This window comes from Branchiostoma belcheri, unplaced genomic scaffold (assembly GCF_001625305.1).
Source record: "Branchiostoma belcheri isolate BF01 breed outbred unplaced genomic scaffold, Haploidv18h27 scaffold61, whole genome shotgun sequence".
NCBI lineage: Eukaryota > Metazoa > Chordata > Leptocardii > Amphioxiformes > Branchiostomatidae > Branchiostoma > Branchiostoma belcheri.
In genome coordinates, this window is record NW_017804254.1 from 1,949,317 (window position 1) to 1,961,710 (window position 12,394).

The following is a 12,394-nucleotide window of genomic DNA, read 5'->3' on the forward strand; positions in this document are numbered from 1 at the left end:
AATGTTCCACATTTGGTGTGTTAGGTCAAAGCCTTTCTGCAGAAACTCAACGTTTTGCAGCTCAGCTGTGTAGCAGAGACCATGCACTTTGACACTGTGATTTTATGGAAGGAGAAAATTCTTCTAGAGAGAGAGAGAAAGACTGTATGTATATGAACTGAAGTGGAAATGGGTATATTTTTAAACGGGGAAGACACAGAGGAACTAGAGTATGCAATGTATTTTCTATTCTGCAAAAGAAATAAATAACTGTAAATGGAAATAACGTGTCTGTTGATTGTTTGATGTTTGTTGAAGCCAGAAAAATGGCCAAAAAAGTATAGTCTCATTTCCTGTGGAAGTCTTGAGGTTTAAAGCAAGCAAGGTGTAAACTTAACTGGAACAAGAAGTGAAATTTTTATATCACAAATTGCAGTAACTTACCATCGTATTGGAAAGTAGTCAAATAGGAAAGAAGTCAGAGGACCTAATTCCAACATTGAAAATTTGAAGTTTATTGCTCATAGCTGCCAACTGGAATGCCATGTGTGTACTGCAACATTTGTCAATGATCATTCATATTGCAAAAATATAACAAATTACAATCATATTCATTATTGCACTGGTAGGTTTATTTTACACCTGAATGAACTGTGTAAATCTTGAAAATGGAGATGTTTGCATATGATGTCAAAATCTTCTATAACTATAACTTTTCATAATCATTGCAAGAAGTAACATTACAGAAAATTGTGTTTCCAAAAATCTATACATTAATTACATTTTTATCTTACATGTTTGCACCCTTTGGGTGAGAACTATATGCAAGTATTGCACCGTATCACAGATATTGCTAAAGCAATTATACATTGGTAGACTCTTTGGTACTTTGACAAAGTCCTTCCCTCAGTTAGACTTGTTACATTTTACACCGTTATTTGTTTAAACTCTCTTCAGGAATACTCTGGTGTGCAAGTTTAATTTTAATTTAGTGTTTTACACAAATTATTGCACAAATGCCATTCAACATGATCTAGATTACTAGGTATCAAAATTCCCTGATACAAAAATGGCTGTCTCTGCCAGCATCTCATTACAATCACCATAATTTGTTACAAAGTTATAACAGCCAGCAAGAAATTATACTGAAAGGTGTATCACACCAGTGTTGTCTGGCTGTGTCTCATACCCCATCCGTCTGGTGTGCTCCCACAGACACGTAGGCATGCGTGCTGTCAGTCAGAACCAGCGGGCTGTCAACATCGTTGCCCATGGTGATTTCTGTGACCTTGTCTGAACTTGCTGAGCCCTGAAGGGGAAAAGGACAGGTATGTTTACTGTCCTTGGACACCAAGGACAGGTATTTTCACAAGTGTGATGAAAGGTACTCAGCACAAAGTATTTAGTAAGAAGAACAGGTATATCTATTGTGGAAAGTGTTCAGCACCAAGGACAGACATTTGCACTTTTGCAATGTTGTGGAAAACCGTTCAGCATCGATCAAGAACAGGTATGTGCACTGTTGTGGAAAACTGTTCAGTACCAAGGACAGGTAGGTGCACTGTTGTGGAAAGTTGTTCAGCACTAAGGACAAGTATGTAGACTGTTATGCAGAAGTGTTCAGCACCATGGACAGGTATGTGCACTGTGTGTACTGTTGTGGAAAACTCATCAGCTCTAAGGACAGGCATTTTTATTCGTAGCTAAGGAAAGTATTATATCAGAAATATCAGAAAGTATGTGCATATAAACATATGGTGTTAAATGTATTTAGCATCGAGGACAGTAGGCTCACTGATATTCAGGATGTTCATCACCAAGGACAGGCCACAATACAGAACTAGAAGTAGTCACCACATAGGTTTGTTTACCGAAATGTATGTTTACTGGACTGTAAGGTGTTCAGTACCAAGGACAGGCATGTTCATTAATGCGGTAGGTGTTCAGCACCAAGGAGAGGCATTATTATTTGGTATTATTTTTATTGATGTGGTAGGTGTTCAGTACCAAGGGCAGGCATGTTTATTGATGAGGTAGGTATTCAGCACCAAGGACAGGCATGTTTATTGATGTGGTAGGTGTTCAGCACTAATGACGGGCATGTTTTTTGATGTGGTAGGTGTTCAGTACCAAGGGCAGGCATGTTTATTGATGTGGTAGGTGTTCAGTACCAAGGACAGGCATGTTTATTGATGTGGTAGGTGTTCAGCATTAAGCGCAGGAATGTTTATTGATGTGGTAGGCGTTTAGCACTAATGACGGGCATGTTTATTGATGTGGTAGGTGTTCAGTACCAAGGACAGGCATGATCATTAATGCGGTAGGTGTTCAGCACCAAGGAGAGGCATTATTATCATTAATGCGGTAGGTGTTCAGCACCAAGGAGAGGCATTATTTTTATTGATGTGGTAGGTGTTCAGCACCAAGGACAGGCATGTTAATTGATGTGGTAGATGTTCAGCACCAAGGTCAGGCATGTTCATTGATGTGGTAGGTGTTCAGCACCAAGGACAGGCATGTTTATTGATGTGGTAGGTGTTCAGTACCAAGAAGAGGCATGTTCATTGATATGGTAGGTGTTCAGCACCAAGGACAGGCATGTTTATTGATGTGGTAGGTGTTCAGTACCAAGAAGAGGCATGTTTATTGATATGGTAGGTGTTCAGCACCAGGGACAGGCATGTTAGACTGCAGGCAAGGTACCCAGAATAAAGGGCATTTGCTAAGTGGTGGAGGTGTTCAGCTCGAAGGATAGGTATAATTGTATTACACACGTAAAGCATGAAGTATACGCGTGAAATAGATTCAGGATAAACGTGTCTACTGTTGTGAAAGGTGTTTAACACCAAGGGCGTGTTTTCAGAAAACCGACTACCGTTCACCTGTATGTGTTGCCTGTACATGCCCCAGCGGTAGGAGATGTCCGGCCAGTACCGCACCAGGATCAGGTTACATCCTAACAATACGATCACTGCTCCGGCCCACTGGGGGGGGGGGGGGGCAAATGACAACATTACTACACTGTAAAAATATGACAAATGACAACATCACTACACTGTAATAATATTGGACACTGAGCAAGACTACTTCTTGTGAGGGGTGAAAGAGGCTATATTTACATCAGGGCCTATCATCCTTCACTCAATCGCGACGGGAACGATATCGTCTATCAGATACCTTTGACCCAGTGTTGACCTGACGTCACACTTCAAAGAAGCCACGTGACAAGTCTCACTGGGTCAGTCTACTAAGGAAGACCTGAGTGACTGGTGGAAATCTCTAGGTGATTTTCTTTGTGTCGGATCAAAGGTTTTAGCTTTATACATGTACACTGTAACTACCAACACAGATGAATAAACCTCTTGGTTGTGTAAAAAGGGTGTTTTCATTCAGTGACTTACCATCCTGGTGAGGCTATTGACTGAGAATGCTGACTGACCTGTACCCAGCACATCATGAGTGACTCCCGCCACAGCTCGTACCACGGCCGGACCTCGCTCTCAACTTGCTCTATCGTCCACCAGATGAAAATGAACAGCGCCTGCGCAGGAATCAGCAACCTGTGGGGGTGAAATGGCGGGAAAACGAGGGGAGAAGGAGATACATTTGTATGATTATTTTTACCTTCGTAGAAGGAAAACATACTGTCTTTACCCTGTTTCTTCTTCCATTTCAAACACACAAGGTCATTGGCCTGGACCAGATGGCTGTCACCATGGTAACTGATGCTGTATCAGACGCCCTGTGCTGTTGGCATACATTATGTCGCGACTTGCAGATCAGAGTTGGATCAGCATATACTACAGTATATAAAATACAGTATGTAAAATTACAGTAAGAATAAACAGAACGAACAGTAGTTTGTTATGTACACAACGTGAAGGTAAACAATATACATTTGCTTTGTAAATGTTATAATTACCTTTCTAATTGTCAATACTTTAGGATATACTGTACATCACATAAAAAAATGTCCCAAGTTAAAACAGTATGATAATGGCGTCCACTGGTGAGGTGCATACACATTAAAGTGCAACAAGTGTAACTTTAAAAATGGGATATGATGACGTCAGATCTAACCTTATGACCCAGATCCACACGACAGGCAGGTGCCAATCAAACAGGTAGCCGTACTGTAAAGATAATGTCATCAGAAATGATTGACATTTTTATTTGTTTCTTGTCCAACATCTATCACAAGACATGGCGACGGCACACTCAATTTTTTTTTCAACTTATTTCATGTCGCCACCAACCCAGACAATCTCATGGACAATAGACATACTCATTTTTACCAGAGTTAAGTGAGGAAATTGGCAGGTTTCGAACTCGGGACCTCTTGGCCGAACGCTCTGTCGTTGCGCCACAAGACCCAACTAAATTATTGATTGATTGCCTTTTAGAGTGCAAGAAATAGGTAACGTTGAGTAGGACAGTGTCGAGGTAGGAAGTTTTGAGCTTACGTTTTTGTGCATTGTTCTTGCGTTTGTTTGTTTGTTTGTTTGTTTGTTTGTTTAAAAGCAATTCAAATCTTTATTTCTTTATTTTCAAACCTTCAAATCTTTATTTCTGAACTACATGTAGGTGACGTCAGGAACTCCACGGTACCTCGTTAATGACGACATCTCTGAATTTCCGCACCCCAAATCTTAAGGCAAGTATCGTCAGGCCAATCCCACAGAACAGTAGTGAGAAACCCCACACAAAATCCTGTAAAAAAAGACAAAACTGCTATTAGTAGATAAATCCGGTCGAAAATAACTCATCTATAGGAAAACAATCGAAACCATTGGAATCGAAACAATAGAATGGCTAGATCTCTGTATCCGTAACACATCTCCAGCCCGTCAAGTGTAAAGCTTGTTGCATCCAGAACGGACGGTGCTTTATCCAGAACCACATGCTTCTGGATAGTCCACGCGATTCCAGAACCAAGCCTGGGGCAAATCTACGTTCTTGGACACGCAGAGACTATCCAGAACCGAGCCTGATCGTCGCCCTGTGCTAGCCCATTCATGCATAATCACTAGATAAGCGCTGTTCTGGATACGATAAGGTTTAATAGACCCCCACCTGGTTGACGAGGAAATTGATGTCCAGTGCTGACGGTAGACCAATCAGAAACATGAGAAGCGTCACGCCCAGAACAGTCAGCTTCCGTGGAACTGCATGATGTCATACAAACATAAGAAGGGGCCAGAGAATTTTTTATATGTTACAAAGTATCATATTCGACGTGGTCACATTCGACGTAGGCAGTCGTGCGATTATGACGTCGTAGGATTTTCAAGCGCATATTGAGACAAAACCAACCGCCGACAAACAAGACAACATTTTCCTTAAAAACACATTTTGTACGACACATGCACAACTATCCCAAGAATACCATCAGATTGTACGACGTATGTGAACTCTTAAAAATGATGCATAAACCTTTCATGTTACACGATGATAAAGTTAATAACGAAAGGATAGAATGATACAGGAAGGACTGACCTCCGAAGTCCTCTATGTTCCTGACTACCGACTCTACAATAGTGATATGACTGCTCCATCCCGCCATGAGAACACACAGGAAGAAGATCGCACACAACACCCGTCCTCCTGTCATGGTACCGTATAGTATAGGCACCCTGGGGGAGAGATGCAAGTGTCAATAGAAACCCCACCTTCATTTTCATTTCTTCACATTTTCTTCCGTTCCTTTGGTATTGAGTTTGGCATTTCTACGACATTAGTATCGTTTTTCAATATTTTAGTGCAATTTACGGCATATCTTCATCAGTTTTTTTGTGCTTTGTATGGTTTACAGCATGCTTAAAATTTTGCCTTCGTCTGAAGGCTATGTACGTACAATTAGTCATCACTTTGCTATAGCGTGGGAGACTATGCAGCATAACTCTTGAAAGCATAGTTCGATGTTCTTAATTTTTGACAGACACGTTACCGTTGGGAAGACCAAGGTCAAGTTAAAAAATGGGCCTCGTGGGGGGTCCCTACAGTAGTGGACCTTTTGCTTTAGCGTACCATATGAGTGTGAGTCCAGTGTTGGCAGGGCCGTTCTCTTTCAGCAGATCCACTATGGGCGCCAGGGGCATGCCGGGATTGGCAGACAGGTAGAAAGAGAAGACGACACCAAACAACGTCAGAGCGCACATCAGACTGAGGCAGGGGAGAATGGTGTACACATGTCATTATGTTTACCGAAGGAAAACATATTGTTTTTGCTACGTTTCCTCTTCTTCTTCTCCAAACAGTGACCCCTGACCTGACTGAACCAGACTGTCTCTCACCATGGTAACTGGTGTTGGTGCACCATAATGTTGCAATTTCATAGTAGTAGGATTTAGACTCTTGTCACCATATGAATGTGTTTGAGTAAGAATTAACAGAGCAGACCATATTCGAAGGTAAACATTATGCATTTACTCTGCAAATTTTACTTTTCTAGTTTCATTTTTTTCATTTACCCAGGGTGTAACTTATCGCCGATAGGGCGTTTTTCAATGTTCCCTGTGGGCATACATTGGCAAAAAATACTTAAATAACAAACAAGGGAACAAACTTACAAAATAACTTAAATTACAATACCAATAACGTATTGGTAAAAGTGCTTCAAAATCATACGACAAACTAACGAATTACATGAAACAAGCGAAATGAATATAACAAATAAAATGCACAAAGAAGGTAATGGGAATTTGCATGTTTCAATGTCACAAAACAAAAGTAACGGTTACTATGTGCTCAGAACTTCCTGTAACTGAATGTATCTATAGGATCTAATATCCACAGTTGAACAAGTGGAAAGAAAAGTGAACAATAGGCGCTTTTCTTATGATAAAATGTTGGTACTGACCTGACGAGATCGTTGACGACAGGCACGATGGTACTGTACCGGACCACTCCGTGTGTTCGCGTCATGTAGGTGGCCAGCACCAGGAACAGTCCACTGCCAGAACCTGCGGAGGGGTGAAACAACCGCATTCAGATCAAATCTTTTTTTTTAGATCAGAGCCAAAATCAGTTACAAGTTTGCTGCAACATATTTTTCTTACACCTACCGGACTCGGAGTGTAAAAGATGTTTTTCTTACACCTACCGGACTCGGAGTGTAAAAGATGTGCAAATTTTTCTGCGTCACCTGTTCAAGCTAGCAATAAATTTTTCTTTGTTTGTTTTCTCTACAGGATGTAGCTTTATCGAATTCGAAATCAGTCCACGATCTTGCGGTTTTCTGTACAGATTATCAGTAAAGTAATAAGATAAAATTTGAGGAAACACAGAAGACCTCTGACCTGTGTCCCAGGCGTTCTGTACCAGAGCGTCCACCCACAGACCAGGCCTGCCCATCTCCTCTGGAACGGTAACATCAGGGATGCGGCGTCATAATATGACTTGCAAAACGAAACGTACTACTTCCCATGCAACATTATGTGATCATGCAAACGAGATGTACAAAGCGCTACCAGAATTTTTCCCTTTCTCCCAATTTGTAATGAAAATCATGAATAAAATAGATAAAACAAATAAACCAAATACATGAAATAAAATAGAACTAAATGAAATAAGTGAAATAAAATAGATAAAATAAATAACATACACAAAAAAGAATAAATAAAAAAAATAGAATTAATAAAATCAATAGAATTAATAAACAAATGAAAGAAATAAAATAGATAAAACAAATAAACATAGAATAAAGAAAGCACATTAGATGAATTAAACAAATTAATAACTAAAATAAATTACATAAATAAATTAAATTAATTGAATAAATTAAATAAATTAGATAAATTAAATAAAAGTCTACCCACCCCAGTCAGCAGAAAACGTGAAAGTGACGCCTGCCGTAGCGTGAGGAAGCGTCATGGACCAGATGAAGGTGGCGAACATCAGGACCAACAACAAGGGGATCATCACCTGGGCGGAACCAGCAGAGTCACGCACTGCGACTTTGTCTTGTACGAGTAGTGTGTCGAACACGCAGCGTTCCACATTTAAAACTCAATTGTTGTTAGATACCTTGAAAACATCGTGCTCAAAAAGAGTATCAGTACAGACCGCTGTTTGTTTGTTTGTTTGTTTGTTTGTACGGTTAGTGTGCCGAACAGTTAACATTCTAAATCTGGTCAAACTAAGTGTTATGGTTGTTTCCTACCTTGAAAAGCGGTTCGAACGTTTTGACCCCTTTCAAGATGGCGACCGCTGTCATGACGACGATGATGGCATGTGTAAGAATAGGCAAAGCTGTTTCCTGGGGAGAGAATTTTCAAACAAAGTAGTATTTTTCAAGTCATGTTTAAGGAACAGCCAACATATTTTACCAGTCTCTACCAGACTAACCGCAGTTTCAAAATTAACTTAACTTTCAAACACCCCAAGTATAAAATTCCAGGCAGTTACCACTATGCAATTATAATATTTTCTCATTAATTATGCAAATTAAGTCTTCATTTGCAAATCGATATCTGCCTGTATCATTCTTAATAACATATGTCACAAGCTTGAACTTCCTATTATGGAATACAGCTGATAAATAGAATTTCCTAATTTATTATGCAAATTACATCCATATTTGCATAATTGTAATATCATTATGCCAAGCATCACTCAAGCTACCTACATACCAAAAATCACGATGATCCATCAATCGGTTCTTGAGTTATCCCCCTTTAAACATTTGTCCATTAAACCCCCCTGCAGTTCTAGAGCAAGCAACTAGGGGGCTCAAACTCATGTCACTTCATCCCCAGCACAAGAGCTATCTACCATCTAAATTTCGTCACCCTAGCATGTCTAGATCACGAGATATCAAAACCGGAAGTTCAGCTGCAGTACCATAACAAGCCGCCAGGTGGCCCAAAATCTAATCATTTTGAGGTCTCATCAAGACCTACCCACCTACCAAGTATCAAGACAATCCATCAAGACTTTTTCAAGTTATCGTGTTGACAGACAGACAGACAGACAGACACACACACACACACACATACACACACACACACACACACACACATACACGAACGCCCCTGAAAACATAACCTTCTTGGCGAAGGTAATAAGTAGGGAGATAAATTGGGCAGTGGAGTTCAGTTCATTTCAGTTATGAAACCCTAAAAAGGTAGACCCACTGGCCAGTCGGACTCTATTTTAGCTAGCTGAATAGGCTCTGTTCTACCATGATTCTAACCCCCTTTAGCAAGGACTGGGGGAGGCTACTATTTTACTTTGAAATAAATTCAAGGCACAGAATTAAGGTGTATTTTTGTATTTTCTAATCTAAAAGTTTTCTCGATAATTATTGATGTTATGTCTTTGTTTTCCCCTCTTTTCTTGTTTTAATGTTAATATAACACATACACATTATTACTTTCCTTCCAGGGCAGAAAGATAACGTGTACTACCTCAGTGTAGTGCTGGAAGATTTCCGAACTCTCGTCGGCTGTTGTGGGCAGCTCCCATCCGATGGTGATGACCAAGTAGTACAAGTACCAGCCGACGATTACAGCATAGAAACAGCTGAAATATAAACGTAAATGTATCTTAACATATATGTAGCTTTCAACAAACATTATTATATCTTCTATCTTTCCGTATCAGTTAATTAAACAGTTTTTTTTAACATTTTAAGTGATCATTTAGCTAGCCTTGTAGAGGTTAGACCCTGTCTCAGACATGAATAGCCAATTAGATGATTAGAGTAAGTCAATAGTGTTAGGGGGTCAAATTTGACTCAAAGTTAGCTCAAATTCGTTTCGATTTACATAGAAAGGTAGGGGGGAGGCCTAAATCTCGCCAGACTGCTCCCGAATTTCAGCCATCAAAGTTGACTCAAATTTAACTCAAATTCGTTTCGATCCATGTGCAAATGTAGGCGCAGTCTAAATTTGGCCAGACTACTCCCGGATTTCAGCCGTCCTTGGTCGGCTGGTGTTCGGTGGCATTGTCGGGGAAAGGTGAATTGAATATGATGTGCAACCAATGCAATGTCAGAGCGGTAAAGCTGTAAACATTCTGAATAATGTAATCTGTATGATACACATACTGCCCCATATTTGTATCATTATTCTATACTTTGGGCATTTAAAACAGCGCAGAAACAAGCCCCAAAAATCCAACCGGTAACCGTTTTCCGATATACATTGGGATAGTATTGTTTGAACTTAGTACGTAGATAGGTGACTAAAATTGCATTTTCAAAATATGGTTTTCAAGCCCTAAAACTGCATTTTGCACCTTTAAGACTTACCCTATGATGAAACTGGTGAGGACGATCCAGGCGCCGAGCCAGCCGTACATGGGCCCCAGCAGCCGGGCGAAGGACAGGACGGTGGCCTTCCGGGTGTACCTGCCGACCCCGTACTCTATCACCAGCACAGGCACGCACCACAGGATCAGGAACGGCACCCAGGCCAGCAGGAACTGCAGACAGCCTGCAGGGGACATGTTGCTATCAGAACATTTCAAACGCAGTTTGTGAGAATTTCGACTGGAAAAAGCAAGGGGTAGCCTTGTTACGAGTACAAACCTTTTTTGGCTAAATTTGTAGAGAGGGCGAAAGAGACTTGTTTTTTGTTTATTGAGATCTCCGTTGTATGGCAAATTCCTAAATGGCTAAAATAGGTTTGGTAACCAGGCTAAAGGTAAGTTTGTAAAAGTAGGTTAGGTATTGCCGCTATTATCAAACACGCTTTGAATACATGACATTACTCTTATTCACACCTCCCTTTAGTGTATCCAAACCATTCTATTTTTTTCCTTTCAATGGTGACAGCTGCAGAGACAACCACTAGCAATGTCACCCATATTGTTGAGATGAAAGTGAATAACGTTACACGTTGGACAATCTTCGTTTGTTTGTTTGTTTGTTTGAGCCTTTATTTCAACTCGATCTGTAACTGTGTTACATGCTCTAATCGGCCGCTATTTCGGCCGCTTTTCATAGAGGTCGAGCGTGGAGGAGTGTCAGGGGGTCATAACATAAATACTACTTATTCACAAATGAAAACAAAGTAATAATTTTTATACATAAGGTAACTCGTATAATGTAAATAAATAAAAAAAATGGCAATAACTAATAAATAACTCATAAGTCGTTGACATCATCGCCCGGCCTCTTATTTGTCAAGACAATGGATTGTTACAGTTTGTGCTGAGGAGACGTCTGTGGTGACTATTAAGTCTTTAAGTGGCTAAGAGTTATCCGTGAGTAGTTTGATCAGGTTGGTAAGCTACTGAGACTCTTTTTACACAACCAAATGTTTTATTCAGCCGACATTTCTGTGACCGTCTTTTAGCTTCTTCATGGCAATGCTGACTGGTTCACATTGCATATTGCAGCACAGGTGTCGCTGCTTTAGATGCGTCAGCTGAATAAAAGACTTGGTTTTGTAAAAAAAAAGAGTCTCTTTACTGACTGGTAAAGAGTTAGTTGTATGATTTTCCCACCTTTTTCTCCACTGTTGTTGGCGATGATCCGAGGAAATCTCCAGATGTTCCCAGTCCCGATGGCGCTGGCCAGACACGTGATCACGGCGCCCAATGAGGAGGCGAAGGTCGAGCCTCCTTCCTCCTCCGACTGAAAGTACAGAATGCACATGTTACAGGAATACCAGTGTTGAAAATTGTAGGGGGGTGGGCGAAAGAAACATACATATACGGCCACGTCGATTTGATTATATGGATGGCATTCGGGCGCGCATGAACTTTCGACCGTTTCCAAAAAACGTTTTCAATCATACTGTAAATGGTACAAAACTGTTGGAAAATGAGCCAATATATACCGTAAGTTACAAATAAAATATTGGAAAACGACACCAATGTCGTAGAATGCCAAAATCAATCGAGAAAGACGAAAATGTAAAGAAATGAATTTGAAGAGTAGACTATTCGCCATACCACACTGTGTCAATTTTCATGACCATGTAGATTTCCCAATAAAAGCAACTTTTTTGCCAAACTTTTTTTTCGCACGCTCGCATCAATTTTGGGGTTCCTAGAGGATGTCATCCATATAATCAAATCAACATGGCCTAACTTAAGTTTTCTCTGCTACCTGCGTTTTTGACGTTTAGTTCGATGTAATGCGCGATGTAATGATTAACTTGGAGCAAAGAAACTGAGGACTCTGTGAACTACTCCCTTATTTACATGTTATTGGGGGGTCATAACATGACATGTTATTGTCATAAAGTTTTCTGGCCTCACAGTCTGGAAATAACAGGGGCATTAGAAAACGTTACAATGTTGATTTGTCTCCTAACTCTCTTTCATGCTACGTAAAGCCTCGATCACAACCCGCCGTACGTGTTTTTCGTCCGTTCGTTTTTTTAGGAGGCCACGTCTGCTCCGTATTTCTGAACACACGGTACGTACCGCACCGGTACGTACAGGGCACGCGCGTCGCACGGGG

General features: G+C 40.5%; 1 protein-coding gene across 1 annotated transcript in view; it reads right to left on the bottom strand.

Annotated features, from left to right (window-relative positions):
• Positions 1-466: 466 nt before the first annotated feature.
• Positions 467-12,394, bottom strand: part of LOC109482976 (uncharacterized sodium-dependent transporter YocR-like) — a 12,715-nt gene continuing 787 nt past the window's right edge. Inside the window, exons 2-16 of the mRNA XM_019785879.1 lie at positions 11,431-11,560; positions 10,232-10,415; positions 9,387-9,501; positions 8,141-8,236; positions 7,797-7,902; positions 7,278-7,337; positions 6,839-6,941; positions 6,007-6,141; positions 5,476-5,612; positions 5,053-5,144; positions 4,588-4,689; positions 4,060-4,112; positions 3,419-3,539; positions 2,862-2,963; positions 467-1,288 (exon numbers count right to left, since the gene is read on the bottom strand). Of these exons, the coding sequence (XP_019641438.1) occupies positions 1,163-1,288; positions 2,862-2,963; positions 3,419-3,539; positions 4,060-4,112; positions 4,588-4,689; positions 5,053-5,144; positions 5,476-5,612; positions 6,007-6,141; positions 6,839-6,941; positions 7,278-7,337; positions 7,797-7,902; positions 8,141-8,236; positions 9,387-9,501; positions 10,232-10,415; positions 11,431-11,560 (1,662 nt within the window). The 3' untranslated portion in view covers positions 467-1,162. The remainder of the gene's footprint in view (positions 1,289-2,861; positions 2,964-3,418; positions 3,540-4,059; positions 4,113-4,587; positions 4,690-5,052; positions 5,145-5,475; positions 5,613-6,006; positions 6,142-6,838; positions 6,942-7,277; positions 7,338-7,796; positions 7,903-8,140; positions 8,237-9,386; positions 9,502-10,231; positions 10,416-11,430; positions 11,561-12,394) is intronic.